Source organism: Theileria orientalis, chromosome 1 (genome assembly GCF_000740895.1).
Source record: "Theileria orientalis strain Shintoku DNA, chromosome 1, complete genome".
NCBI classification, from domain to species: Eukaryota; Apicomplexa; class Aconoidasida; order Piroplasmida; family Theileriidae; genus Theileria; species Theileria orientalis.
The window spans coordinates 767476-795391 of record NC_025260.1 but is presented as its reverse complement, the minus strand read 5'-3'; the positions used below and the strand labels follow the sequence as shown (position 1 = coordinate 795391).

General features: G+C 43.9%; 13 protein-coding genes across 13 annotated transcripts; 9 read left to right on the top strand and 4 right to left on the bottom strand.

Annotated features, from left to right (window-relative positions):
• Window positions 1-324: 324 nt before the first annotated feature.
• TOT_010000359 (uncharacterized protein) lies at window positions 325-1202 on the top strand (the record flags this gene model as incomplete). Its single annotated transcript, XM_009690898.1, has 3 exons — window positions 325-696; window positions 855-1044; window positions 1078-1202. The coding sequence occupies 3 exons, from the start codon at window positions 325-327 to the stop codon at window positions 1200-1202; spliced, it is 687 nt and encodes a 228-aa protein (XP_009689193.1).
• A 419-nt stretch (window positions 1203-1621) lies between these two features.
• Window positions 1622-2571, top strand: TOT_010000358 (exosome complex exonuclease rrp41; the record flags this gene model as incomplete). Its single annotated transcript, XM_009690897.1, has 4 exons — window positions 1622-1807; window positions 1902-2244; window positions 2280-2350; window positions 2407-2571. The coding sequence occupies 4 exons, from the start codon at window positions 1622-1624 to the stop codon at window positions 2569-2571; spliced, it is 765 nt and encodes a 254-aa protein (XP_009689192.1).
• Window positions 2572-2814: 243 nt separating this feature from the next.
• On the top strand, window positions 2815-3009 carry TOT_010000357 (hypothetical protein; the record flags this gene model as incomplete). Its single annotated transcript, XM_009690896.1, has 1 exon — window positions 2815-3009. One exon carries the CDS (start codon window positions 2815-2817, stop codon window positions 3007-3009), a length of 195 nt encoding a protein of 64 aa, XP_009689191.1.
• A 220-nt stretch (window positions 3010-3229) lies between these two features.
• Window positions 3230-6322, bottom strand: TOT_010000356 (aminopeptidase N; the record flags this gene model as incomplete). Its single annotated transcript, XM_009690895.1, has 2 exons — window positions 3230-4078; window positions 4127-6322. The coding sequence occupies 2 exons, from the start codon at window positions 6320-6322 to the stop codon at window positions 3230-3232; spliced, it is 3045 nt and encodes a 1014-aa protein (XP_009689190.1).
• Window positions 6323-6578: 256 nt separating this feature from the next.
• TOT_010000355 (uncharacterized protein) lies at window positions 6579-10037 on the bottom strand (the record flags this gene model as incomplete). Its single annotated transcript, XM_009690894.1, has 1 exon — window positions 6579-10037. One exon carries the CDS (start codon window positions 10035-10037, stop codon window positions 6579-6581), a length of 3459 nt encoding a protein of 1152 aa, XP_009689189.1.
• Window positions 10038-10148: 111 nt separating this feature from the next.
• Window positions 10149-10991, top strand: TOT_010000354 (uncharacterized protein; the record flags this gene model as incomplete). Its single annotated transcript, XM_009690893.1, has 4 exons — window positions 10149-10211; window positions 10278-10484; window positions 10614-10724; window positions 10800-10991. The coding sequence occupies 4 exons, from the start codon at window positions 10149-10151 to the stop codon at window positions 10989-10991; spliced, it is 573 nt and encodes a 190-aa protein (XP_009689188.1).
• A 248-nt stretch (window positions 10992-11239) lies between these two features.
• Window positions 11240-14587, top strand: TOT_010000353 (coatomer complex subunit beta; the record flags this gene model as incomplete). The annotated part of the gene is made up of 6 exons (XM_009690892.1): window positions 11240-12311; window positions 12389-12477; window positions 12620-13802; window positions 13973-14082; window positions 14229-14339; window positions 14408-14587. The coding sequence occupies 6 exons, from the start codon at window positions 11240-11242 to the stop codon at window positions 14585-14587; spliced, it is 2745 nt and encodes a 914-aa protein (XP_009689187.1).
• Window positions 14588-14736: 149 nt separating this feature from the next.
• TOT_010001248 (uncharacterized protein) lies at window positions 14737-15129 on the bottom strand (the record flags this gene model as incomplete). The annotated part of the gene is made up of 1 exon (XM_009690891.1): window positions 14737-15129. The coding sequence occupies one exon, from the start codon at window positions 15127-15129 to the stop codon at window positions 14737-14739; it is 393 nt and encodes a 130-aa protein (XP_009689186.1).
• Window positions 15130-15738: 609 nt separating this feature from the next.
• Window positions 15739-16542, top strand: TOT_010001247 (conserved hypothetical protein; the record flags this gene model as incomplete). The annotated part of the gene is made up of 2 exons (XM_009690890.1): window positions 15739-15946; window positions 15989-16542. The coding sequence occupies 2 exons, from the start codon at window positions 15739-15741 to the stop codon at window positions 16540-16542; spliced, it is 762 nt and encodes a 253-aa protein (XP_009689185.1).
• A 456-nt stretch (window positions 16543-16998) lies between these two features.
• Window positions 16999-19937, top strand: TOT_010000350 (uncharacterized protein; the record flags this gene model as incomplete). The annotated part of the gene is made up of 3 exons (XM_009690889.1): window positions 16999-17116; window positions 17140-17324; window positions 17358-19937. 3 exons carry the CDS (start codon window positions 16999-17001, stop codon window positions 19935-19937), a joined length of 2883 nt encoding a protein of 960 aa, XP_009689184.1.
• A 251-nt stretch (window positions 19938-20188) lies between these two features.
• Window positions 20189-22071, top strand: TOT_010000349 (serine hydroxymethyltransferase; the record flags this gene model as incomplete). Its single annotated transcript, XM_009690888.1, has 5 exons — window positions 20189-20470; window positions 20500-20957; window positions 21155-21455; window positions 21497-21851; window positions 21956-22071. The coding sequence occupies 5 exons, from the start codon at window positions 20189-20191 to the stop codon at window positions 22069-22071; spliced, it is 1512 nt and encodes a 503-aa protein (XP_009689183.1).
• A 206-nt stretch (window positions 22072-22277) lies between these two features.
• TOT_010000348 (ATP synthase subunit beta) lies at window positions 22278-24530 on the top strand (the record flags this gene model as incomplete). The annotated part of the gene is made up of 3 exons (XM_009690887.1): window positions 22278-23405; window positions 23448-23584; window positions 23876-24530. The coding sequence occupies 3 exons, from the start codon at window positions 22278-22280 to the stop codon at window positions 24528-24530; spliced, it is 1920 nt and encodes a 639-aa protein (XP_009689182.1).
• A 362-nt stretch (window positions 24531-24892) lies between these two features.
• Window positions 24893-27906, bottom strand: TOT_010000347 (uncharacterized protein; the record flags this gene model as incomplete). Its single annotated transcript, XM_009690886.1, has 11 exons — window positions 24893-25018; window positions 25103-25192; window positions 25325-25451; window positions 25707-25982; window positions 26033-26111; window positions 26215-26301; window positions 26395-26653; window positions 26774-26944; window positions 26986-27079; window positions 27257-27806; window positions 27849-27906. The coding sequence occupies 11 exons, from the start codon at window positions 27904-27906 to the stop codon at window positions 24893-24895; spliced, it is 1917 nt and encodes a 638-aa protein (XP_009689181.1).
• Between the last annotated feature and the right edge of the window lie 10 nt (window positions 27907-27916).

The following is a 27916-nucleotide window of genomic DNA, read 5'->3' as shown; positions in this document are numbered from 1 at the left end:
ATTTGACAATTTGACCTGCAACCACAGCAAATAAACAAACAAACGTTCGAGTTCCACAACCTTGAATTGAAAATCTTTAAACCAGAAATTGTTAACGTAAATCGATAACGTGATAACCTAGACCTTCTCCTGGCACCCAATAGGTACGCAATTTTAATTAAACAAAGTTTATAAGAGACAAAATCCAATTAATCATCATTAATCTACAGTATATTATAAGTAAATATTAGATAACACATTGTACAATTTCTAGTGTTTGTTAACGTTATAGAGCGTCCACTAAATAGAGACCGAAATATTTTTTAGTCGCACCAAGTTTTCAAAATGGATTCAGTACTGGAAAGCCATCTGAAAAACCTAAGAGAAGAATACGGTGTGGAAGAAGCCGATAATCCAAGTGTGTATTTGAAAGTCAAGGAGCTGATACTGGACGGCTCCTCAATCAAGACAATATCAATGGAAGAAGGAGAGAAACTCGAAAAGTTCAGAAACCTAAGCAAACTGTCTCTCAACGGAACGGGCCTGACCTCGCTGACCAACTTCCCGGAAATGCCTAACCTGAAGGTGCTGGAGTTGACGGACAACTATATCTCGGATCCGATAGTGTTCACGATGATCCCGAAGCTGTTCCCAAACCTGAAGATACTGCAGATGGGCGGTAACCATCTCAAAAACCCAAAAGATGTCGAATCATTGGTATAAACTAGAAACTATGTAACTTAGAAATATTATAGACACACATCGAGTGCATAGCAGAAAGAGCTAGTTAGCGTATACTGTCTCATATTTAATGAGCACTCAACAAGCCACAGTTACCGTGGATGTTACAGCCCATAAAGCTTACTAATATTTAGAACACCATGCCAGACTTGGTAGTTTTGGGACTCGCAATGAACCCTATGGCGAATGAGAAAAATTATAGAGATGTTGTGTTTGAATGTCTTCCGAACCTGGAAGTGCTGGACCAAGTCGACTCCAACGGAGCAGAATATAACTACTCATCAGACGAAGCATTGGACGACGAGGAGGAGGAAGAAGACGAAGGTAACTTTTGACAACCGTAATAAACAATATCAGATGTTTTGAAAAAGTTCTACGAAGCTGAGTACAAGAGCGAGGACGACGAGGAAGATGACGAGTTTGACCCGGAAAATCAACCAGACGTCGAAGATGAAGATTTCTGTAAGTTTACAACCAGATAACGATGTAGATAAAACAACTTAAATAGTGAAAGGTAGCTGGAAGTAGTCATTATTAGAAAATTAGAAACATCTTGAAACACGCAAATAACGATGTGTAGATGAGGAGGACTTTGAAGACGAGGAGGAGGAGGAAGAAGAGGAGTTTACGTCGAATAAGAGACCACGCGAAGAGATGAACCACAGTGAAGAGTCATCATCTTCAAGGCCAAAAACAGCATAATCTAGTTAGTATACAGTTGCACGCAATTCTTTATGTTTAATAATGTTTTCAAGACTTGATTTATGTGAATAAATAGGAGCAGTGTGCAAATATGTGTGGCGACAGAATCATATTAAAAAAGCGCAAATTAATATTTGTATGTGACAAAAATGTAAAATAAAAATAAATTAAATAAAACGGGAAATAATTGGTGATAATAATGTCTAAAATAGAGTACTTTAGCCTAGAAGGACTGAGACTAGATGGAAGGAGGAAGGATGAGCTGAGAAAGACAAAACTGTACTGCGGCTCGGACTGTAGCGTTGATTTTATGGACTATGATGGAGTATCGGAGTTGATTCAAGGGTTAAATAAAGTGCAAGTGCTCGTAAAGGGCCCACAAGAGGTAACAATTAGCATAAGGGATAATAAAAATGAACGTTAGCAATAATAAACACAGACTATTTAAAAACGACAACTTGTCTATTCTATTGATGTAGGATCCCAGAAGTTCTAAAAACACATATGGAATTGCGGAGGAGAGGATAGATATTAGGTGTGAGATAGTAATGGCAACTGAGAAAAGGGTTAAAAACTCGCAAAACGAAAGAGTAATAAAGGACCTGTCGCTGTCAGTAAAATCGACCTACCAGGAAATGATAATATCGCACTACTACAAAGGATGCTCACTCAACGTGTTCGTGAACATCATAGAGTACGACGGAAGCATCAAGTCCACAGTGTTGAACGCTGTGGGAGTGGCACTGGTGGACGCAGGAGTGGCAATAAAGGACCTGGTGTCATCCTCAACAGTAATCAGTCTGGATTCCATAATATTAACAGGTTAGCGGACAACATAAAACAGCTGTTAAATGCAGACCCAAACCAAATGGAGCTGAAAGCATCGACGGCAGTGTTGTGTGTAGCAGTGGAAAGCTCAACAGACAAAGTAAGTCGCGCCAAACACACTCAGTGGTGTTAACCAAGCAAGCTAAAATTTCGTAGATCATATACATGGACTACAAGTCCAAGATACACCTGGAGGAGATTAACACAATGGTCGAAGCGGCATTCGCAGCATCGAAAAAGTTCACGGACTACGCGAGGGAAGTGCTCCGGAATTATTCAAAGAAAGCAGTAGCGTTGAATCAAAAGATACACTCGGAGTGAAGCTGTACAGATCAACTACACACTGGCCGGTTTCAACTCAAAGCACGAGCAAACCTATTTTCTAATTTATTTTAAACATTTTAATTGCTATTTTCACCATTCATTGCTTAATATAGTATGTGTGGTTGGACCTTCCAAATTACACAATAAACTGAACAAGGCCGCCATTTAAAAACATTAACACGCGTTTTGTTAAAATATTACTAAATATACTGGTGTGTTTATAAATTTGGGGCATTCGCAATGGACAGGATGCGGCTCTCGGCGCCCAGCAACTACTACTGGAACTTCTCCTTCGCGTACGAGCGGTTTAAGAAGGACCCGCTCGACTACATAATATTCCTGCTGTTCGTCGGTCACGTGGTTGGATTTTTCGGCTTCCTGATATACCTGAAGGTGCAAACGTCGCGGAAGAAGCTGTTCATGTACCACAACTAATCTGACAGCCGCAACTTGTAGAGACAGTCGACTCATATAAATCTGGTGTTATCGCAGTAGCACATTAAAACCATTAAAGTCGTCATTCGCCAGTAAATGACTCTGTAAACTCACTAGCAGCACTTAATGTAGTGGTCTATGCATACATCGTAGGTACTCGTCACCGACCGAGTGACAAGAGCCTTGAAATGTCCACTCAGGCGCACCGCTGTGGTTGGATCTACGCGAACTCGAGCCCCTTCTTCGCAATCTCGTAGAGGTCGGGGGAAATGTTCGGCGTCCTGAAGACGCGCTCGAGCTGCGCCTTCATCAGCGCGGACCGCCGCGGCTCCAGCATCGCGTACTTGATGAGCTTCGTGCAGCAGCGCGCGGAGACGTGCGGGTTCAGCTCGTCGACTGCGAGCACCGCGTCGGTGAGCAGGCGGTAGCCCTCGCCGTCCTCGCGGTGGAAGTTCTCGCCGTGCGCGAACACCGTCACCAGCGAGTTGAAGCGGTTCGGGTTCCTCATGATGAAGTCCTCGTGGCCCATGAGCTCGCGCACGCGGTCCACGCACGAGTCGAGCTCCGAGACCGCCTGCGCCTTGAACCACTTGTCCACGACCGCCGCGTCGCCGCGCGCGTAGGCGTAGAAGTCGTCGACGATTGCCTTCCTGTCCTGGAAGTCCATGTGCATCAGGTTCACGAAGGCGACGTACTTGTCGTTCATGGTCGCGGCGCTGCGGTAGTGCCTGAGCGCCAGGTCGACCGCGTCCATGTCGCGCGAGCTCACGAGGTAGCTGAAGACTGTGTTCCTCAGGAAGCGCCGCGCCATGTCCTCCTTGGTCAGCTCGTCCGTGGCGCCCGGCTTCAGCGTCAGCAGGCTGTAGAGCTCCATGAAGTTGTGGCGGTAGACTCTGCCCAGCTCCTTCTTGAGCGCGCCCAGACTCGCGTAGAGCAGCCCCGGGTCGTACGGCTTCATCTTCGAGGCCAGAATGTCCACGTCCGGCAGACTCATGCACAGCGCCTTCTCGTTGTACTCCAGGTCCGTCTCCATCAGCTTCTCGAAGGCCTTGAGGTACTCCTCCGGCGTCTTCAGCATCGCCGCTGCCTCCTTCACCGGCTTATTAGTCTCCTTCACCAGCGCCTCCAGCTTCTTCGTGAAGTCGAGCACCACCTTCGTCGCCAGCGACTGCGAGGCGTTCCACCTGTTGAGCCCGTCCGTGTCGTAGAGCATCAGGAAGAGCAGGTCTTCGTCCGGCTGCTCGAACTTCACCTTGACTGGCGCCGAGAATCCTCTGTTCAGCGAGAGCACGCAGTCCTCGCTCACTGGGCCCAGCTGGAACTCCTGCTCCTCCTCCGTCAGCTCCACCAGCAGGTTTCCCAGCAGGTCCTTGCCCGACTTCCTTCCGACGAGGCCCAGTCTCAGCGGAATGTGGAATGGCAGCTTCACTGGCTGCTTCGGCGTCGGCGGCGTGCTCTGTCTCAGCACCAGGTGGTACTTATCTCCCTGTCTCTCCGCCTTCACCACCTCCACCACTGGCGTCCCGCTCTGCAGGTACCAGCGCTCAAACTGCGTGAGGTCCTTTTTATTCGCGTCCGCCATCGCCGCTCTGAAGTCGTCGCACGTCACTGCGCTCAGGTCATGCCTCTTAAAGTACAGGTCCATCCCCTTTCTGAATCCCTCTTCTCCCAGCAGCGACTCGTACATTCCTATTACGAATGAGCCCTTGTCGTAGACCGTAGCCGTGTAGAAGTTGTCCATCGATATGTAGCTTTCAGGCCTGATTGGGTGCGACATTGGTCCTGCGTCTTCTGCGAACTGCACTGACATCAGGTACTGGACGTCCTTAATTCTGTTGCTCAGCTTACTCGACATGTCTCCGCAGAACTGGTTTTCTCTGTAGACCGTCAGGCCCTCCTTCAGCGTCAGCTGGAACCAGTCTCTGCAGGTCACTCTGTTTCCCGTCCAGTTGTGGAAGTACTCGTGGCCCACCACGCTCATGATTCTCACGAACTCGCTGTCCGTCGTCGTGTTAACGTCCGCCAGCAGCAGCGCCGTGTTAAATATGTTGAGGCCTTTGTTTTCCATGGCTCCGAAGTTGAAGTCGCGCACTGCGAATACGTGGAACTCGTCCAGGTCGTACTCGCGCGCGTACTTTTCCTCGTCCCACTTCATCGCCTTCACCACGCTGTGCAGCGCCCACTTCAGCTTTCCCACGTCCTCCGGCTCCGACGAGAGCTCCACCAGGATGTTCCTCCCGCTCATCGTCGTGAATGTCGTCGAGATCGAGGCCAGGTTTCCTGCCACCAGTGCGAACAGGTAGCACGGCTTCGGGAACGGGTCCTCGAACTCTGCGAAGTGCATCGACCCCAGCTGTCCTGCTGCCACCTTGTTCCCGTTGCTCAGCAGCACTGGGTACTGCTTCTTGTCCGCCACCACCTTCACCTTGAACGTGCTCAGCACGTCCGGCCTGTCCAGGTAGTACGTGATCCTTCTGAACCCGTGCGGCTCGCACTGCGTGCAGAATGAGGCGCTGCTCTTGTAGAGTCCCAGCAGCTTCGTGTTGTGCTTCGGGTCCACCGTCACGTGCGTCTCCACTGTGAACGTCCTCGAGTCGTCCGGCGGCAGGAACGTGCTCGGCACCGTCATGTTCCCGTCCACGTCGAGCGTGTACCCTGAGACCGTCACGTTCTTCAGCTCCAGGCCGTCGACTGCCACGTAGTTGCAGGTGAGCTCGTCCCCGTTGAGGACCAGGTTGCCGGGCTGCGTGTTCGGCCTTCGGCGCATCACGAGCTTCGACTTCACCTTCGTGTTCGTGTCGTCCAGCTCGAACTCCAGGTACACGTTAAGCACGTCGAACTCGGGCGGCTTATAGTCCTTCCTGAAAATTTCGACGTACTTTTTCACCGGCTTCAGCGTTACACTCGTCGTATCCGCCTGCGTCGACGTAACTGTGGAAGAGCTGCTCATCGTCGAATATGCTGGTTTAAGACTGCTGTTCAAGATAAATGGAGATATATAGTCAAATTTGGTGTTTTCCAAATTTTTTACTGGGTAAAGAGATCTAGAATCGGAGCTGTAGTTGCTTTTGTATAATTTAAGTCCAGATTCCGGAGATAATATATACGTATTTAAATTTTTGCTTCTCAAAATAGCAGATAACCTTCTTATCGCTATTGTGTTACGATTAAGCATATGGTTTTCCTCTTCCGATTCAATAGAATCTGAATGATATCCTCTATAGATAACTTTAACTGATGAGATCCTCACAAGGCTAAAATAATATGTTATTAGTGTCAGTAACAACAGTATTGTTCCAAATCCTAAATGCATAACATTACCATGAAGAATTTGGATAAATTTTTCTACAATTGGAGACTTGTGTATGTATGGGGAGATGTGTATTTAAGATACGTTGTTCGCCAATTCTCGATGCTGACTACACCCATTCACACTCATTACCCTTCGAAGTGCTGGATTCCTTGTACACATTTGTGTCTTCTGCACCAGCTACGAACAATCAACCATTTGCTTATTCTTTGTACAGCGCTGAGAGTAAACACATACACGCACATTCATGGACATTAATTTAGGTGATTTCCGGGAACCGCACCGTCCACATCTTAAGGCCCGGCACCAGCAGTACGCGGACCTTCTGGTAAATGTAGAACTCCATCCTCTTGTCCTTCATCATGGCGCTCAGGCCCTGTATCTTCCCCTCCTGGTCGTCCCTGGCCCTCTCCATGTCCTTCGAGTACGACAGGCCCCCGTGCTTGCTCTTGTAGTACGAGTCGAGCATCGAGTTCTTCACCCTCTGCTTCTGCCTCTTCGTTTTTTGGAAGTGGATGTTGATAGGAACCAGGCCCAGAGACTCACAGCTGATGCTCTTCTGCTCGTTGAGGAGTGGTATGTAGAACACCAGGCAGGTTTTTCCGATAGCCTGGCCGTTTTCGATATTTGGGGCCTCCCCGTCTCCCATATTCGAGTTCACGGTGGCCACTGGCGTCGAAACTATGCTGGAGATGCACGCATCACCGTAAAGGTACCCCCAAACCTCCCTCCTGTCGCCGAGATCACTGGCGACAACTGAGTCACTAACAGCATTGCTGCTAATGCCACCGCCGTTACTGGGATATGCCCTTGCGATAGAAACTGTTTTCAGGTACGTCGGATCAATCTTCGTGGCAATGAACGATATGAACTGCAAGTACCGGTTGAACGCGAAGTTCTTGTACTCCTTTTGCGCGTCGAACGCCCTTCTCTTCTGAACGTTGCACCGTTCGCAAATCTTCGACAGGAGCTCGACCGACGTCGTCTTTCCCTCCTTGTGGAGAATATTCTTCAGCATCCTGTGCGTGTACAGGTCCGGGTACCTCCTTATCGGCGACGTAAAGTGCAAGTAGACTGGCAACGCCAGCCCCCAGTGACCTTTATACTGATCGGAGCTGTACTCCTTTTTAAGGTTTTCGACGTAGTCGTCAATGTGCTCATTTTGATACAGGCTATTGGATGCGTCATCTTGCGAATAGTCCACGTCACGGCCATCATCATTGGCGTCGTCACCACGCCTTAACTGGTGGCCGAAGCCTTTCTCATAGACGCCTTTTACTGAATCTGGAGCATGTCCGTCAACGTGATTAGTGCCACTGCCCTGTTTTGAAACACCGTCAACACCATTGGCGAAAGTTCCTGTCACGTTGTTATTAATTTTACGGTTGCCATTGGCGCTGCTGCCATCCTTCGGTGACGAGTTGTTCTTGTTTATTGGCGAGTAAAAGGCTTCCTTGAACTTCTGCAGCACTGAAAAACTGAGTGACTGGAACGCTGCTGGGTCCATGTACTCTTCGCACTTACTCAGCACCTGCGTGACGTTGAGGGAGCTCGAGTTGATTAGGTTCTTCAGGTTCGACGGGAGCACCTCTTCTATGAACGACCTCACATCCTTGCTCGTGTCCTCGTGCACCCTCAGTAGGTACAGGTCTATCTTCTCGGAGAGGAACTTGGCCACCTGCGTGTTGGCCAGGAGCATCATTTCCTCTATCAGTTCGTGGCTCTCCTTGGGTATTTTCTCTATCCTCAGCAGGAAGTTTTTATCCAGCCTCCTCTTCTTGTTCAAGTACATTTCATACACCGGGTCCTGGTCACTTTGTTGATCCGGTTCCTCTCTTGGTCTTTTGGCAACCTCACCTGCTGCATCGTCGTCAACAGAGCCGTGCCTTTTGGGATCTCCTGCTTTATTATTGGCGAGTTTTCTCATTTTTGGCAGTTCCATTTCTATCTTCGGAATGTGGCACTTGATGCTTCCGTCGATATCGACGTGCACTGCTCCTAGCTGCTTCAGCCTGTAGAACCGAAGTTTCTGCGATAGGTAGTAGAGCCTCACTAGTGCCACCTTAGTCTCATCCTGCAGGTCCAGTTGTGATATCAGGCTCTCAATGCTCTCAAAGGTGTACCCCGTCAAGTTCGAATCAGCCTTCTTCATCTTCAGGCAGCTGGACAGCATCGTCTTGGCGTTGTCGTACCCGAGTCTGTTTTTGCTTGTTATTTTAGTCAGCTTGAACTTGACGTCCTTGATGTAGAGGTCGTTCCCGATCTTCTCCCCGTCTCCGCACTCAACTACCTCCACAAACACTGAGAAGCATAGCCTCTCCCTGTTCGGCAGAAGTGAGCAAAGGTCTTCGCTCAGCTGCCGCGGCAGCATCGGGTACACCTTGTGCTCCAGGTACACCGATGTCGCCCTGCTCCTCGCGTCCAGGTCCACCAGAGAGTCCTCCTTCACGTAGTGGCTCACGTCTGCTATGTGTATGCCTATTCTGTAGTAGACGTTTCCCTTGTCGTCGAGCAGCTTCTCCACCGACAGCGCGTCATCCAGGTCCTTGGCGTCCTGCGGGTCAATGCTCAGGACAAAGAGGTGGTTCATATCCACCCTGTTCAGGTCCCTTGTTTCGTTGCCCCTTTTGATCAACTCACCTAGGTCCTCCAAAACACTTTCCGAGAAATCTGACGCGTCCAGGCTGTGGAACCGCATGGTCGCCTCCATCTGCGAGTTCGTCTCTCCAACGTCGCCCAGCAAACTCGTGATCGCTCCTGTCGGCTCCAGCTGGTGCTCATGCCAGTGCAGGAACCTACACATACACAGCGTCTTCTGATCCGGCTTCATCGAGCTCAGGCTTTCAGATATATGACTCTTCAAGCTTGACTTGTCCACCTTGAACGCCGGCCACCTGGTGTCCCTGGGCTGGCATCTAATGTGCAGCATCGAATCGTCGTAAAAGTCCGACAAATTAAACGTCGCCACGAAGCTGTAAAGTTTAGGGTTGCGATTTATTATGCTTATGACTCTGCACTCGCCCGGGGTCTCCTTCAAGTTGTCTTGGGGCGCCTTCCCCTTCTGCCGTCTCGACTTTATACAAACAACTTTGTCCCCGTGAAACGCCCTGTTCCTTGAAATAAAGCCATATATCTTAAGTTCATTAGATTCCCTCCTCTTCACACCATCTTCAGGGTCTGTTTTACCAGCGATTAAACACGAGTGCTCTGAATCGGCGGGAATGAGCCTCGATTCAGAGGTGTTAAACGCTGGAACGAACACTGTACCCCTCACCAGAAGGTCTGGCCTGCTACTTTCAAGTTCTCGTATCTGTTTTTCAGACCAGTAGTCTTCGTAACATAACGGGATAGCGATTTTAGAGGATTCTAAGCTTTTATTTGAAGAGTTGTCGATGGAATCCGAAGACGATGCACCCGGTTCAGAATTTGCTAGTTCAGAAAGAGAGGAATAATACTGACATCCTAATTTATTACAAAACAGAATGCGATCGCTTATTCTATGTACTAGAGATTTAGAGTCAAAAACACTGTGGGTGTGTGTTGCGTAATACGTGTATTGTACATTATATATTCTTTTATAAATTGAAGTGCAAGGTGAACATGTTATAGTTTTTTCATATTTTCTGAAAAAATGTGGAATGCGATCGAATATTGAATGTTTAGTCGCTATTCCGTACAAACAATTGCGTTTGTTTCTCAACGGGTTTATTGAGCCCATAACTTGATTTTATGTATACTCAATCCTCATCGTGTATATAACATTTCTGTTAAATACAAATAGAACAAATATAGATTAATTAAATATTAAATTATGTAAATCATTGTAAATATGGGTGGCAAACAATCACTCATGGATACCAAGCTCAACATTATGCTTCAATCGAAGGAAGCTGTGAGTTATATAAGTCTATATATTATTTATAAGCATACAATCACCTTAAAACACCTATGTGTGTAGTATAAAATGCATTACAAATGCCTTCGTGAAGAAGAGGAGGAACGACAGAAAATCAAAGTTGCCATAGAGTCCAACAACTCAGAAGCTGCCAGATTACACGCTTCAAATTCAATTCGCAAGAGAGATGAGGCAATACGGTATTTAGAATTCAAGTCTAGGTTAGATATTATATCGGCGCAATTGGAATCTGCAATGAGGACTCAAAAGGTGAGTATCAGTCATAACATTTATTATCAACGATCTGGCTATGTGTTTTAATTAATGTTTTGTTGTTTTTTCATAATGATATAAAGTGTGTTGATTCAATATCGTCAATGTTGAATAATGATAACATAGGTAACTGACGAACTTAAAAAGGCTCTTCCTCAATTAAATGACCTTTTAAAATACAAAAAACTGGATTCGATTGAAGTTATAAATGACTTCCAAAAAATATTTGAAAATATGGTAAGTTGCTTAATGTGTTAATATTCACAAATCGAAAATTGGAATCCACAATTAAAAAAACCTATTTCTGTTTAGGGAAAGAGAGATTCTCACATAAACAAGATGATATCGAGTGATTTATTATATAATGCCCCTGCTCGTGATGTTGATATTCTGATATCCAAAGTAGCAGATGAATACGCTCTTGATGCAACCGATGTTCTCAAAACACCAGCGTCAAATAATAATACATCCTGCGAGAATAATAAAGAAGCAAATTTATCTTAAAATTCTTTTGAAAATTCAACACAATGAATTAATGTCGTTGTATTCAACACATTCTCTTGGTTCTTCATATATGTCAAACAATTATACATTATGATTTATAAAAAATTAAACATTATTCATAATTTGCAGTATTGAATAATTAATAACCAACAATATATATTGTGAGGTGGTAACACATTTGAAAGTGGAATTTGATTATTTCAGTTTAAATATATATTTTAAATCCCATCAACTTATAAAATATAAAAATGTCTCTTCAGATGGGATTTACGAAAAAACTTGAGCTCCATACGGAGAAGGTTAAAGCGGTTGATATGCATCCGTCGGAGCCATGGGTAGCTTCCGCCATGTACAACGGAACGCTAACAATATATAACTATAATACGCAATCACTAGTTAAAAAGATAGATGTGTCGGATGCTCCGCTGAGAACATGTAAATTTGTTCCGCGAAAACACTGGATAGTAACAGGAGGTGATAAGAATTGTATATCAGTGTATAACTATAACTCACTGGAAAAGGTTATCGTAGTGGAGGCGCACAAAGATTATGTAAGATATTTGGACCTACACCAGTCAATGCCGTATGTGTTGAGCTGTTCAGACGACATGACGGTGGTCATTTGGGATATAGACAGGAACTGGGAGAAGGTGGCAACATTTGAAGGACACTCGCACTACGTGATGATGGCAAAATGGAACCCGAAAGACCCGAATATATTCGCAGCCTGCTCGCTGGATAAAACAATATCGTTTTGGAGAGTGTCGATGGAATCAGAAAAATCACAAAGCTCAAATAAGCCGTACTTCACACTGACGGGGCACGAAAAGGGGGTAAACTGCATAGATTTCTCCTCAAACTCGTCGTGCCCGTACATAATATCAGGGTCGGACGACTTCACAATAAGAGTGTGGGACTACCAGACGAAGCTGTGTCTGCAAGTTCTGAAGAAGCACTTTAAGCCAGTGTCCTGCGTGCTCTTTCACCCGAGGCTGCCGCTGATACTGTCGACGGGAGAGGACGGAGACTTTAACGTGTGGCACGCAAACCTGTATAAAATTAAAAGGTCAGTTAACTACGGAAGCGGGCAGCTGTGGCACGTAGCAACGAACAACTCAGACACAGCACTGGCGAGCGACTCGGGAACATACGTGCTGGAGTTGGCGGGAGGGAAGCCGCTTGCATCAATGCACTCGAACAAGCTGCTGATGGTCAAGTCCTCGGACATACTGACGTGTAACCTGACGACTCTGACGGACACGTCGAACCTGGACACCTCGCAGCCCCTGAACCTATCGCTGAGGAGTATCGGCTCATCAGGTAAGAAGCTGGAAACAGTTTAGAGTTAATAAATGGAAATCGTATTTGAAAATGAGATATTAACAGCAGATTTATAGAGTTCTTTCCACAAGACGTATCATATCACCCGAACGGACGTTTTATATGCCTGTGCGGAGATTCAGAGTACATAATCTACACGTCGCAGGTAACGACAATTACACACTACATCGACTATATATATATATATGTATATATGTAAATAACCATAGATGAATATATAAGTGCATTAGTACAGATGAATATATAAATCAATTAGTGGAAAAAATGTAAATAATAATTTAATTTAGGGAATGAAATCGAAAACATTTGGGAGAGCATCGCAGTTTGTATGGTCATTTGAAGGAGACTACGCAACATATGACGGGTTTGAAGTGAGCGTGTACTCAGAGTTCACACTGAGAGAAAAGCTGGAGGGAGTTAACGTGAAGAAGATACACGGAGGAAGGCTGCTGGGAATATCGACGGAAACGGACATATCCTTCTACACATGGTCGCCATGCGAGCTTGTGAAGCAGTTCAGCGTAGCAGTAGATGAAGTGTACTGGCACCCGTCAGACTGCACAGTGGCACTGACGTCACACATAGCGACGTTTATATTCGCGCACAACCTGGATGGATTGAACAGCGCAAGGTCATGCGCAAGGTACAAGAATAACAAGGAACTGCAGGACTATCAGCAGGAAGACGACCTCTTCAGACTGGAGTACGAGCTGGTGGACAGAGTGACGAGCGCAGTGTGGGTGAAGGACACGTTCCTGTACGTGACCTCGGGGTCGCACCTGAACATGTACGTGTATCCGCACGTGGAGACGCTGGTGTACCTGGAAAAGCCGCTGCACCTGCTAGGGTACCTGGAGGAGACGGAGCTGGTGTACCTGTTCGACGACGGAGTCTACGCGTACAGGCTCCCGCACAAATACCTGGAGTTCCACTCGAAGCTGTACAGCTACTACACGCTGGAACTGAAGGAGAAGAGGAAGAGGAGGCCTGAGAGTGAGTTTGAGACGATGGACGAGGGGGAGAGTGAGGTCTCGGGAGCAAAGGAGGAAGTGAAGAGCACGCTGTCGAACCTGGACCAGAAGATGAGGGACAGAGCAAGCAAGCTGCTGCAGATGTTTGAAATGTACGAATTGGGGCTCTTCTGCACGAGCAACGCAGACCTGAAGTTCGAGTTCCACCTGAAGCTGGGCAACGTCAACGAGTGCCTGAAGCTGCTGCTGAGTGAGACTAGAGCAGGGGAAGTGGGCGGCGTCAACGGATCGTTGTCCGGTGACTATAAGCTGAGTTTGGACAAAATGCTGAAGGAAAAGGTGGACGTGAATGTGGTGATAAGCCTGGACGACGCCCTAAAAAAAAAGTGGAAAAGGCTAGGAGACTACTGCCTGAAGGCCTCGGAGGTTAAGTTGGCGAAGTTGGCGTACAAGTACTCTAATGACCTGCAAGCACTACTGGTGCTCAACTCACTGACAGGTAACTGGCACTACTGTAGTTAGATGTTACAGTTAGTTGTTATTATTAGTTGCAGTTAGTGCAAACATTGTTATGATTGGTTACTGTTAGTTGCGATAATTGTTGACAATCGCTGCTAGTTATTGATAGTAAGAAAGATGGAATCATAAATATACACGCTAATATTATAGGGGACGTTGAAGGAGTTAGGTACGTGGCAGAAACAGCGCTGGCGTCAAGATTACACAATGTGGCATTCACATCGTACTATATGCTCAACCAAGTGGACAAGTGCATACAGGTAATTATGATATGACAGCTAGTGTATATGGTAAATCACTGTTAACTTTTATGATAACACAGCAAACTACTTACAACACTTTAAATACATATGGTAACACCAAAATTATTAATAACAACATTGCGACATTGACAACAACATTGTAGATACTGCACTCGGTGAATAAGCACGCAGAAGCAACCTTCATGGCAAGAACGTATAAACCTCAAATGCTCAAAAGCTCATTCAACAAGTGGAACGAGAATTTAAAAAACAAAGTAAGTATGCGTGTAGGCACTTAAGTGTACGTGTGTTTATACAAGGATTGAAACTAATGCTATTTCAGAATGTAAAGTTGATGGAACCGCTGTTCGATAACACGGAGACTCCAGAAACACAGGAGCGCAACGGGTTCCCGGAAGCATCTCAATACTCAAACTACAAGAACGCGATCTTCTCAGAGTCTGGGAAGCAAGCAGAAGAAACGCCAAAAGGTAACGAAAATCACGACGTAATCGATTTGTAATGTAACCAATACGAATGAATACACGTATATATACATATATATATGGAATACAAGGGCAGGGTACACGTGATATGGTATCTCTGTGTGTGGAATAAATAAGTACATTAATAGACGCGAATAAAAAACATACTACATTGAGCACGAACAAGTTAGCGATTGTGTAGAACACTTTTAATCTTGCGAATCATCCTCAGGGAAGTGAGGATGCCGTTGCGGTGTAGGCGAGCCTTGGCGCCGCGACTCTTGTGCCTCTGCTTGTGCTGAGTAGTGGCCCTGCGGTACATCAGCTTGCCAGTAGCAGTGATTTTGAACCTCTTGGAAACGGAGTGGTTCGTTTTGGGCTTTATTCGAAACTGGCCGCCAGCCCTGATCTTGAAATGGTACTTCCTGCGCTCAAATAAGCAAGTTGAGTTCCTAAACAGAGGAACAGGGTTCAAAAAGTTATGCGATAAGAAAAGAAACCTATATGAGCGGCAATGGTTGTTAACTAAGGGTCTAGATACAGTGCAATTGCAGTAAAAACAAAGATAAGGAATAAACAAAGTAAAATTTAAAATAAAAAGATTTAATATTATACATTTTATGAGCATGGCATTTTAATTTTAAAATCATTAAAATTAAATATAAATGTTAGTGAAAGAAAGAAAAAACAACATACATAAATTGATGGAATCACAGCCCACCATGTGTGTAAATGAAGATTCCACAAAATTTTTACATATTAAAAATTTTATTAAGGCAACAAATAGAAAATCTTAAAAATAAAACTAAATTAAATGTATAAAATCATGTATAAAACAAAAATTTCAGATTGAAATAAAAACTATTATACTTTATTATTAACATTCACAAGTATATACCTCCCATTTTAATTGTATTCTTTACACATTTAAAATAGCTATGATTCACTGATACTATTTCTCCTATTTCTACTCAAACATGGTCTCTAGATAGCTTAAGTTTAATTGCGAATCTGAACAGTTCAATATTATAGTAGATTCATGAATCAACCGACTCAGAACAAATTGCCTAGGTAGCTCATTTGTGAGCACAAACATTTTAAAAATAATTGGATAGTATTTATATAATACACATAAATACACATCTTTCAATTTTTGTCAAAAAATCACATCAAGTTAGACTATTTCAAGATGTCGAAGCCCGCATATAACATAAAAAATCTTCTAAATTCCAAGTTATTCATATTAATATCCATAGTCCTACTTGCTTCCATAAGTCAAGTTAACGGTCTGAGATACAACAGGGGCCCATTAGAAGAGGCCTACCCCTCTAGACATATTGAAACCGTTGACGATGATGATGAATTCACTGGAAGTACATACATTGAATCATCCAAGGGTGGAAACAGTGACATAGATGAATCACTGTTAGAAATTGCAGAGAACAGAAAAAATCAATCTATGTTTGGAAATAATAATGACGATGACGATGATGAGGACAACGACGACGACAACAACGATGAAGAAGAGGAATCCGAGGATTTTTTAGACAGGGCTGATGAGTCTACTCTATTAGAATTGAGTAGAGCATCGTTTCTGGAGGAAAACAAGGGAAAAAGTGAAAGGGTCGACGATAACAAACTAAAGCAATATTTGATTAAAATAGGAGCAATTGATAAGATCAAAAGGGCCAAGGAGACTGGACAAAGGGCAATTTCAGGTTTGAAAAGCAAATTCAAAAACATCCCAGAAGGCGTTAAAAAGCTTAAGAATAAGATAGTGCCACCGAAACCCTATTTCACCAAATCAAAGTCAGGACAAACAAATTCGGACCATGGAAAAAGGTTGTTGAACACAATTAATGAAGTAGATGCCAGCAAAAGGATTGCGAGAGGTAATATTTCGATACCACCTGGAAAAAGATTATTACACACAATGAACGATGTGGAAAGAAAAAAATCATCGAGAAAGCGCACTAAAAATTTCAGGCAGTAATAACGGTCTTCCAAGAAAAGGCTCACATAATTCGAAGGACGAATACGATGGAAATGAAGAAAATGTGCCACTTAGCTATGGAAGATTGAGAGCTTTCAAAAAGAAGTCCAAAATATAAGCCGGAATATTGTTTTAAAAGTTTAAAAGGCGGGAATTTATAGAAGAACACAATTTAAATTATGATTAATTTAGTTCTAATATAAAAGTCTGTGTAAATACTTATAAATATCTACGTCAACAGAATGGGGTATAAAATAACTAAAATGATTTGAACATAACATATAAAAAAAGAAAAATATGTTAAATATGTTTGATATTTTATATTTAAACGATGTATAATGTGTAGTGCCACAACGGTTAATATGTACGATAGTATTGTAAGATTTTGCACATCGAGCACATTAAATTTACCATAGAATAGACAGTGGAGATTAATTAATTGCCGATACAAAACAAATGGACGGTTTAGAGAATTCCTATCTGGATACATATCGAGATTCCAACGAAAATGTCAATTTGGTATATCTGCATCCGGACCACGAAAAATGTTTGGGAAGAGTTCCTGCCTTATCAAGTAAGTGAAACATGATTTTAAAGCTCATATCATTGAACTTGTAGAAGTGGACGGCCTGGAATCCAATGAAGTGGAGGTTTTAAACAACTGGTTTCTCGATAACTGGAAGAAGATATACAGCTCAGGGTTTATAATGAACGATTCATTAACGCAGGATTTTACGGATTATCTACAGCGAAAATCACCAATTTTAGTTGATTTGGAGAAGGTGAGTTCAGAAAAATTGAAAATGTATATTTAGGTTGAGTCGTATCTGTCTGTGCAAAAATTGCTATACAATGGACTGAGACTGGAGCTCAGAGATGAAAAACAAGGAGAAAATGTGTCACAGTGTAAACTGTTTCACAAGTACTACTACTCGTGCAGAGAGAATCCACTGTCGATGAACAACCTAGTAGTACTCTCGAACGTGATATGGTCATTGAAGAAGTACATGAAGGACGAATTCGCACTGACGTGCCTGGTTGACATACTGCTGCAGTCGTACATGGTGGCGCTGAACTCCTTCATAAGCCTGGGAGGAGTGGCGGTGCTGAGAGAAACGCTGGAGCACCTGGCACAAAAAGAAAAGCTGAAGCAGAGCACAAATTTCCTGCTTAAGTGTATGGACCTGCTGGACAAGCTGGACATCAACTTCAGAGTGCTGCAGACGTCGAGAATAGGAGTGCCAGTGAACTGCATAGCACAGGGCAAGTCGCACGCAAAGCTTAAGCTGGACTACGAATGCTCAAACGACAAAGTTAAGCTGAAAGCAACGAACCTGATCAAAAAGTGGAAAGCAATAAGAGACGCGTCATTGCCAACGAAGGCAACCACAGAAACGGAAAATAAAATTAAAAAGGGGCAGGTGCAAGAAGGAAGATTGGTAAGTAAAAAGTCGATAGAAGTTACAATGGAAAAGAGAGGAGAAAAAGGACAATCAGAAAAGAGACTACGAGAAAAGAGAGAGACGGAAAAGGGGCCGCAAGGAGAAGGAACGAACAATGAACAAGAAGGATCATTCGTACTAAACATAATTAACACAATGGTGGAGCAGAAGGAAAAGGAAAAAAAGAGGAAGATGGAAATCAGAAACTCACAAATGTCAACGAAGTATAAAGGGACGACTTCGACGAATAAGGGAAGTATGGACAAGGAATTGAAGAGAGAAAGAAGCGGAAGCGGAGAAAACAGTACAACTGGCCACGAAGGAAATAGTAAAACGAGCATCTATAAGATGGGAAAGGAAGGAGACAAGAAGGGGCCTGGAGGACAAGGAGAAACGGAAAAGGATAAGTCGAGCACAACACAACTGGCCTCACTGATGAATTTCTTCAAAGAGTACTCAAACAAGACTGAGGAAAGGCAGGAGGAAGCGACGGCAACAGAAGTAAACCACCACCACCACGCAAGCAGCGGTGCAGGTCACAAGTATGCAGCAGGTACGACGGCAAGCGCATTATTACACCAAACAGTCACGGACCCAGCACTCAAGCAGCAACACTACCACCAGTCAACACCACCGGCAGCACAAATACACCACGTTTCAACAACGCCAACAGCAAGTGTGAGTGGCCAGTACGCACCTGCCATTGGCAGTAATGCTCCCGCAAGTGTGGTAACCGCCGCTGCAAACGTTACTCCTAGTGCAAGCGTTACTGCTAGTGCAAGCGTTACTGCCACAAGTGCTACAAATACGAATATTAATGCCAATGCTAGTGCTAATGCTAGTCTTAATGCTAAAGCTGTAAATCTAACTGGTCAAACGCCAAGTAGCGCAGAACAGCACCTGGGAAGCAAATATGAGTCACACCAAGTAGGATCGGGGAATGTGATGACACAGCAAATGGGTCACGGAGTGGGAGGAATTCAGCAGCTGGGAGGAGTTTATGGAACATACCAATATGGACACAGCATGCCAGTTCAAGTGGCGGGAGGCCACAATATGGGTGCCCAAGTAACATCAGGGCATAACGTGGCAAGTCAAGTGGGAACAGGAGTTTCACATATGGGATTCAGTGATGTGACAACGCTGGCGGCACACAATGGTAGAAAACGACTGGGATTCAGCGATGGGCCTCCAATGGGATTCAGCGAAGGCACACAGCAAGTACCACATAACTTAGGAGGGCAACAAGTAGGACACAACTTAGGAGTGCAACAAGTAGGACACAACTTAGGAGTGCAACAAGTAGGACACAACTTAGGAGGACAGCAGGTACTAACGCAAGTGCAGCCACCAGCACCGCCGCCACCGCCACCACCGATGAGTAACATGAAGCACGTGCAGACGCAATATACAATTAACACAAATAAGATGCAACAACAATATGAAATCAACACAAATAAGATGCAACAACAATATGAAATCAACACAAATAAGATGCAACAGACAGTAAGTGGAGCAAGTAAGCACGTCACGGGAGGCTATACAAACGCAATGGATGCAGCAAGTGATCTAGGATACAATAAAAAGGAATACAGAAACAGAGGACAAGATCAGACAGGAGTATATAGCAGCTACGGAGTGTACGGAAACGTAATGGCAGGAGCAGGATACGCTCCACCGCCACCACCACCACCACCAGCTCCACCAGGACCAACACACTACCAAGGAGTCACGCAGGAAAACACAGGAGCATACGAAGGACAGAAGTCGAGGTTCAGCCCGCCGAGAAACAAGTTCCAACAATTGCAAGTTAACTTCCAAGCACAGTCGTCAACCTACGAGGAGACCGAGCAGGAGAACTACATCGACGACAAAAACATAGAATTCTACCACACAGGAGCGGAGTCGACGAAGGAAGACGGCCAGACGCCAGTAGTGCCACCATGGAAATAAATGTACAATATAAGCGAGTAATCAAATGGAGTATGTAGAAAATACGTGAGTAGGTAAACAGAGTTAGCAGTGTATGTGTAAAGAGAGAGTAAAGTTAAAAAGAAATAAAACAAAAAAAGAACAGCAAAAAAACAAATTAGAATAAAAACTGGAGTTGAATAATGTATTAAATGTGTATAGTAGACTAAAATAAATTATAAATACAAGTGTGAGTGAGTCCCCATGCACACTGGTAAAATCAGTGAAATTATATGAAAAAACAACAAATAAGTGGTATAATATTAAAAATATACATTATAGTAAGCTTAAATGGTGTTTTAAACTATAGAATACAAAAAAGAAGTGAGTCATTTGAACGAAAAGGGGAATTCAAAGTTAAAAATACACTCCACAAAATTGAAATTATGAGTTCTAAACGAGAGTTTCCCCTGGAAGACGACGCGCCACTGAAGGAGTTCGACCCGGAAGTGCACGGAATTCTGGAGAAGGAAAGAAATCGGCAAAGATATTCAGTCGACCTGATCGCGTCGGAGGTGAGAGAATGTCTGACAAGAACGTGTAGAACTACGCAAGCAGAGCGTGTCTGGAGGCGCTGGGATCGGTCTTCACGAACAAGTACAGCGAAGGGTACCCGGGAAGAAGGTACTACGGAGGCTGCAAGCACGTCGACGAGCTGGAGACGCTGTGTATGCAGAGGTGCCTCCAGGTGTTCGGGCTCCCCGAGGAGGACTGGGGAGTCAACGTGCAGGCGCTGTCAGGCTCCCCGGCGAACTTCGCAGTCTACTGCGCGCTCCTGGAGCCGCACGACAAGCTGATGGGCCTCTCGCTGATGGGCGGAGGGCACCTCACGCACGGCTACTACATCGGAAAAAAGAAGATATCGGCATCCTCGATTTTCTTCTCGCCGCTCTCGTACACGCTGGACCCTGAGACGGGCCTGATAGACTACAAGGAGCTGGAGAAGCTGGCGAAGCTGTACTGCCCGAGGCTGATAATAGCAGGAGCGTCAACATACACAAGGTAAGGAGCTGTAACGCAAATAGTGGCAATTGCAACTGATCGGACCGATACACGCGCTATTGATAAACACTTATGACAGTTGCTACTGATAGACGCTTATATAAGTGGTATTGATAAATACTTATTACTGAGCTACTGATAGACGCTGATATCAGTGGTATTGATAGACTCAGATAACAGCGGTAACACAACTACAGGCACATCGACTACAAAAGGTTCCGGGAGATTGCGGACAGCGTCGACGCGTACCTGATGGCGGACATTGCGCACATCTCAGGGCTGGTGGCGGCAGGAGTGCACCCATCGCCGTTCGAGCACTGCCACGTGGTGACGTCGACAACACACAAGTCGCTGAAGGGGCCGAGGTCGGGCATGATTTTCTACAACAAGAAGCTGCTCCCGGAGTTCGGAGAGTGCATCAACAACGCAGTGTTCCCGACGCTGCAGGGAGGCCCGCACAACAACAAAATAGCAGCACTGGCAGTGCAACTGAGACAGGTTCGTGGAGGTTGAGTGGTCAGTCACTTTTAACAATGCAGATGCTGAAGCCGGAGTGGAAAGCATACGCACAGAGCGTTGTGGACACGGCAAGAACACTGGCCTCGGAACTGGAAAGGAGGTCGTTTAAAATTCTGACGGGGGGGACGGACAACCACACCGTGATCGTGGATCTGCGGCCATTCGACGTGACGGGAAGCAAGATGCAAATAGTGTGCGAGCTGGTGAACCTAACGATAAGCAAAAGCACACTACCGGGGGATAAGTCGGCGCTGAACCCGTCGGGAATACGCCTGGGAACGCCAGCGCTGGTGTCCAGAGGAGCGAAAAGGGAGGACATGGAGTTTGTGGCGGAGGCCCTGAGTAAGGCGGTGGACATCTGTGTTAAAGTTCAAGGTAATTAGAGTGGACGATAGGGGAAACTACTAGATAGACCGTAACACATAGTAGCCATAAGCAGATATGAGTTGATAGAAGCTAATTTAACAGTCAATGTGTAGCGCAAAAGGGGAAGAAGCTGGTGGATTTCAAGGTGGGTCTGGAGGAGAACGAGGAGGTGTTGAAACTGAGGAGCGAGGTCGTGGAGTGGGTGTCGAAGTTCCCATACGTTGATTAATCTTGTGGACAATAAGCAGCCTACACATTAGATAATTAGGTATGTGTTCAGGCCATCTCCCCATATAGCTTAGGTTGTGTTGAGAAGATTCCAAATCATAAAGAACGTTGAAAGTCCGCTTTGTTAGTTTAAACGCCAGAAGATCAAGAGAGTGGGCAGTACAACATACATCACTGCGCACAACGTTGAGTTAATAAAGTGGAATCATGGTAATCAGGTCAGGGTTACCAGGACTGCTCAACTCAATTTCAGGATCCAGAGCCACACCTTGCAAAAATAAAATAACAAGGGGCGTGCAAAGCGGGATCTTTCTAGTTGAGAATGGAATGGGTGTCCGAAGCAAGTCCCACTATCGTACTCTGACATTCCTGACGAGGAAGGTTAGCAAGCCAGTGTTTGAGAGCGCCGGCATTTCTAAAGTAGAAGCAATTGGTGGAAACATGAAGGTCAACCAAGTAGCAGCAACTGGCCTCAGAAGGCTCTCGACATTCCGCCCAAATAAGATATGTGCAGACAACACATTGTTAAATAATGCAAACAAGCACAGGCTAAGTTCAGCCCTGAAAAACTTAAATACAGTAAATACGAGATTTATAAACACCGGAAGCAAAAATAGTACAGTTGGTAGCGGCAGCAACACAAGCAAAGCCGAGTTAACAAAAAATAAAAAAGATGCCGGCCTGAGTGATAAAAGCGTTAGGACCATGGCGACAGCGTCGAATGTATCCAGCATGAGAAAGGGGCACATATCACAAGTAATCGGGGCAGTGGTGGACGTGAGGTTCGAAGGGCCGCCGCCGCCGATACTTAACGCACTGTGGGTAGACAACGACGGAACGAGGCTGTCGCTGGAAGTGGCACAGCACCTGGGCGACGGAGTAGCAAGAAGCATAGCAATGGGAGCAACCGAAGGGCTTATGCGAGGCCAGGAGGTGCTGGACACAGGCTCGCCAATAACAGTGCCAGTGGGAACGCCGACGCTGGGAAGAATCATGAACGTGACGGGCGACGCAATAGACGGATTCGGACCAATCAAGTCGGAAAACCACCTGCCGATCCACAGAGCAGCGCCCTCGTTCGACGAGCAGAAGAGCGACGAGGCGCTGCTGATCACAGGAATCAAAGTGGTCGACCTCCTGGCGCCCTACGCAAAGGGAGGAAAGATAGGACTCTTTGGAGGAGCAGGAGTGGGAAAGACAGTGCTGATCATGGAGCTGATCAACAACGTGGCCAACAAGCACGGAGGATACTCGATCTTCGCAGGCGTCGGAGAGAGGACGAGGGAGGGCAACGAGCTCTACCACGAGATGATGGCGACGGGGGTCATTAAGAGGGTGATCAAGGACAACAAGGAGGCGGACTTCACGGGTAGCAAGGCGAGTCTGGTGTACGGGCAGATGAACGAGCCGCCGGGAGCAAGGGCGAGGGTGGCGCTGACGGGGCTGACGGTGGCGGAGTATTTCAGGGACGAGCAGAACCAGGACGTGCTGCTTTTCATAGACAACATCTTCAGGTAAATTATTGACGCTTTTGTTTATGGCGGTTATTGTGCACAAGCCATCATATTAGCATTATTATAGTTGAGCTATTTACTATACAGCAGCTATATTTACTACAAATGCTATTTAAATATGCTATTTATTACACATGGCATTTAAATTTATCAGTAAATATATAAGTAAATACGCTAGTAAACATACCATTAAATCCACTAGTATATATGCTAGTAAACATACCATTAAATCCACTAGTATATATGCTAGTAAACATACCAGTAAATATATCAGTAAATATAATAACATAGGTTCACGCAAGCCGGAAGTGAAGTTAGTGCCCTCCTGGGCAGAATACCGAGTGCAGTGGGATATCAGCCGACACTGGCGACGGATCTGGGATCACTGCAGGAGAGAATTACGACGACGAAGAAGGGCTCAATCACGTCAGTGCAGGCAATATACGTGCCAGCAGACGATATAACAGACCCGGCACCAGCAACGACGTTCACGCACCTGGACGCGACGACGGTGCTCTCGAGGCAGATAGCGGAGCTGGGCATATACCCAGCAGTGGACCCGCTGGACAGCACGAGCAGAATGCTGAGTGCGCACATCGTGGGCGAGCGCCAGTACAACGTCGCGAGAGCAGTGCAGAAGATACTCCAGGACTACAAGTCGCTGCAGGACATCATAGCAATCCTGGGAATGGACGAGCTGAGCGAGGACGACAAGTTCGTGGTCGCGCGCGCAAGGAAGGTCCAGAGGTTCCTCTCGCAGCCATTCCAGGTCGCAGAGGTCTTCACGGGGAAGCCAGGAAGGTTCGTGGAGCTCCCAGACACGATAGAAGGTGCGGAGCAAATACTCAACGGAAGCTGCGACGACCTTCCAGAGATGGCCTTCTACATGGTGGGAGACATAAAGGAGGCGAAGGAGAAGGCGGTGGAGATGCTGAAGACGAGGTGACGGAAGCTGCGATCAATATGATACCAGAATAGTCTACACGCTATTACGTTTTACTAGTATGTACACATGTTAGTATGTATATACACATGCTAGTGTATGTACTCTTGTTGGTATGTATATATACATGGTAGTATGTTTGCATATTATGTACATATGTTAGTATATATACACATGTAATATGTATGTATATATATGATATGTATGTATATATGTGTTAGTAAGTACAAAGTGAGAGTAAATTACTAAGCAAAAACACGTTGATAAGACTTAAAAAGTATATTCGATGAAGCGTCCTCAACTGCCTTAGCACAGAACTTTTCAATATACTGCTTCCACAGTGAGGTCAGGTCATTGAAGTAGTTCTAAACAGAAAATGTTAAGTCAATAGAGGGTACTTCTGATTTAATGGACAGGAGCTCCTGAATTAGATACTCCTCCATGGCCTCATCAACGTCTTCGCCACCGTGGCTGACAATGTTACCAAAAAGCTAAAAAAGGAAATTAGGATATAGTTGTATAAACATGGTAAAACCATGGTAACTAATGCTCTATAACAAGGTGGGTAAACATACGTTTGTAATAAAAGACTTGAACGTTTTCGAAGAGTAGTGGCTCAAATTGATAAAATTCAGCAGACGTAGCCTGGCTATCTTATTTATGATCTGAAAAATTATTCTATTTATGGTACAAAATTGAAGTGTTACGTGTTAATAACTAAGTGTAACAGTTGCCGATGGGTAGTAAGGTATAACCATGATTAAGGCGGATTATCCACAATAATAATTACCAATTACCAGCTGATAAAACAACTTTGACAGCAACACTGTTTGAGTCTGTGTTACCGATTCAAAGTTTTTAAAGTACAAAATGATGTTATTGTTAATGTGCCTTTTATACTTTTTACAGATGTTCAGATTCAACCTAAAACATCAGCGTGACTCTTACAATAAACTTACCTGGATGTTAACAGCAATAACAACTTAATATAGTAGAAGTTATACTCCTTTTCAATCAAGTAGCAGTAGATTATAATATTGATAACATCATTGTACTACAAATTGTTGTTGTTATTGATATAGTTATTATTGTTGTTAATGATATTGTAATTGTTGTTGTTAACGTTATTTGTTGTTATTGATATAGTTATTAGGGTAATGACTTGAATAAATAGATTACAGACGTGTAAACAATACCTGTGTGCTCTTTAACTTGATGTGCAGTATATTGTTTAATGCATTTTCAGGACTGATTGAATTCATTATGCATATGAATATTGTCTTTTGGATATCCTTGTTTAGTCCTATTTGCACTGCCTTCTTGATCAACTCGTCCTTCCTCGTATCTTTTCTTTTCGTCACATTTACTATGGTTATATCTTCCTTATTATAGTTTAACATTCCGTCAAGATTTATCACATTGCGATTAATGTTCATTTTGCCCCTTATCAAGTTCCTAAACGTTTATTAGTGCAATCATAACTAATGGTTACTCAATGCACCTACTTTAAATATTCAAACTGATCAAATATGTTAGCTGCTTTTTTATTTGTATTCAGTTCCTCCTCAATGTACTTCATGCGATCTATTATAATCATAATCATTAAAGTCAGTAACCATTGCCATTTAATTAAAATTAGCACCAACTAGTCATTTAATACTATGTTAATTCTAAGTAGTATCATTACTTGTTACAACGTCGTGGCTCTTCTTATACTTTTCAATTATTCCATTCAAATACTTTAGTATATCACTGTTTTTACTAATGCTGTATCCTGTAAAGAATTTAGTTTAAATTTTCAACGGAAACAATATACACAAGTGCAATGATATTTGCATACACTCATATTTGTATTAACATCTCTTACCTGAGTATTTCAAAAGTATGAGTAACAACTGCAGTGTGTTTTCGTTAGACTCATCCTTTGTTAGCAATTTAATTACGTGGAACATTATATCAATGTCAATCACTTCAAAGTAGAACAGCGAGCACAGCGATATGACTATGTTCCTTGATATCAATTTATCTTTATCTATTACGCTTTTACTTTTATCACTTGCTTTACACAGTATTTCCACGTGAGTTTTAAAAATTGCAAACATTTTGTTTAAAAAAATGTTTAGTATCTAAATTAATCATTACTATTATAACTAATATTACACAGATTTACATATGTGTATATTCACTTATACACACTCATGTATTCCAATTCGTATTCCTATTTAAACATTTAATTGTCAAAATACCGTTGTATTGAAGTAGTTTGCCAGTGAACATATTAGTGCCGACTGCGTTGCTATCAACGATATGACCACGTTTACTTCATTGATCATCATTTTAATCACCAAGTCGCACAGTTCTCCGAACATTGTGTTCAAAATGTCCGAGAACTCCTTTGAAGCTCCTTTCTTGTTCCCCTATTCAATATTATCATTATTTTAGTGTCACATGTACCTACCTTTGATATTAAATTTGAGTATAATTCGTAGAGTTGATTTATGATCAAATTATAGTTTCCTTCCGATAATTTGTTTACGAGTCCAATTTGCTTCCTTTTAATGTCTTCGATTGTTTTTAACAAGTCATCCTCACTATCCTCATCTTCTTCATCATCCTGTTCTTGTTTGTCTTCCTTTTCATCTTCCTCCTCCTCCTCATCAACTTCTTCTTCTTCAACATCCTCATCTTCTTCCACATCTTCTTCTTCATCCCCTCCCTCATATTCCAACTCATCCTCATCCGTTAGATCTTCATCATTATCAGAATCTTCATTTTGAACTTGACTACTCGATCCTCCATGCCGATGTTTTACGAACGTGTCATCTTCTTCATACAAGTCATCGTTATCCAAAACCTTTTCTTTATCTCCAATCTTAGTAATATTTGATAAGAAGTCCAAAAAATCCTCGTCAAATCCATCTCTTACAAATTCCGACTTAAGTTCCTGGAGTGGATCCAGCCTCTTTCCCTTGCCGGCCTTTCTATTTTTAAGAAGTTGCTTTTCCAAATACTCCAATTCTAAATCTTCCGGTGTGTTCTTTTCTTTTTCGAATTTTACTGATTTTTGTTCCCTTTCACCATCTGTGTGAGATTTATAAATCGATTTAGGTTTAACGCTATGGTCAGAGGACACTGTGCTTATTTTCTTTGAAGATGAATCATTCTTTAAACCAGAATTGTGCTTTAACTTCTTTTTCTTTAGCCATTCAAGCTTCTTTTCATGTTTAATTCTTTTGGAGTCCTTTCTTTGTAATTTTCGTAGCTTCTTTCTCGATTTACCTAAAATAAATTTAAATCAAAAAATTGTTTATCAACTTTTACCTAGTTTAACTTTATATCTAGCTTCATCATCTGTATGGTCTGATATGCGACTATACATATCATTTGAT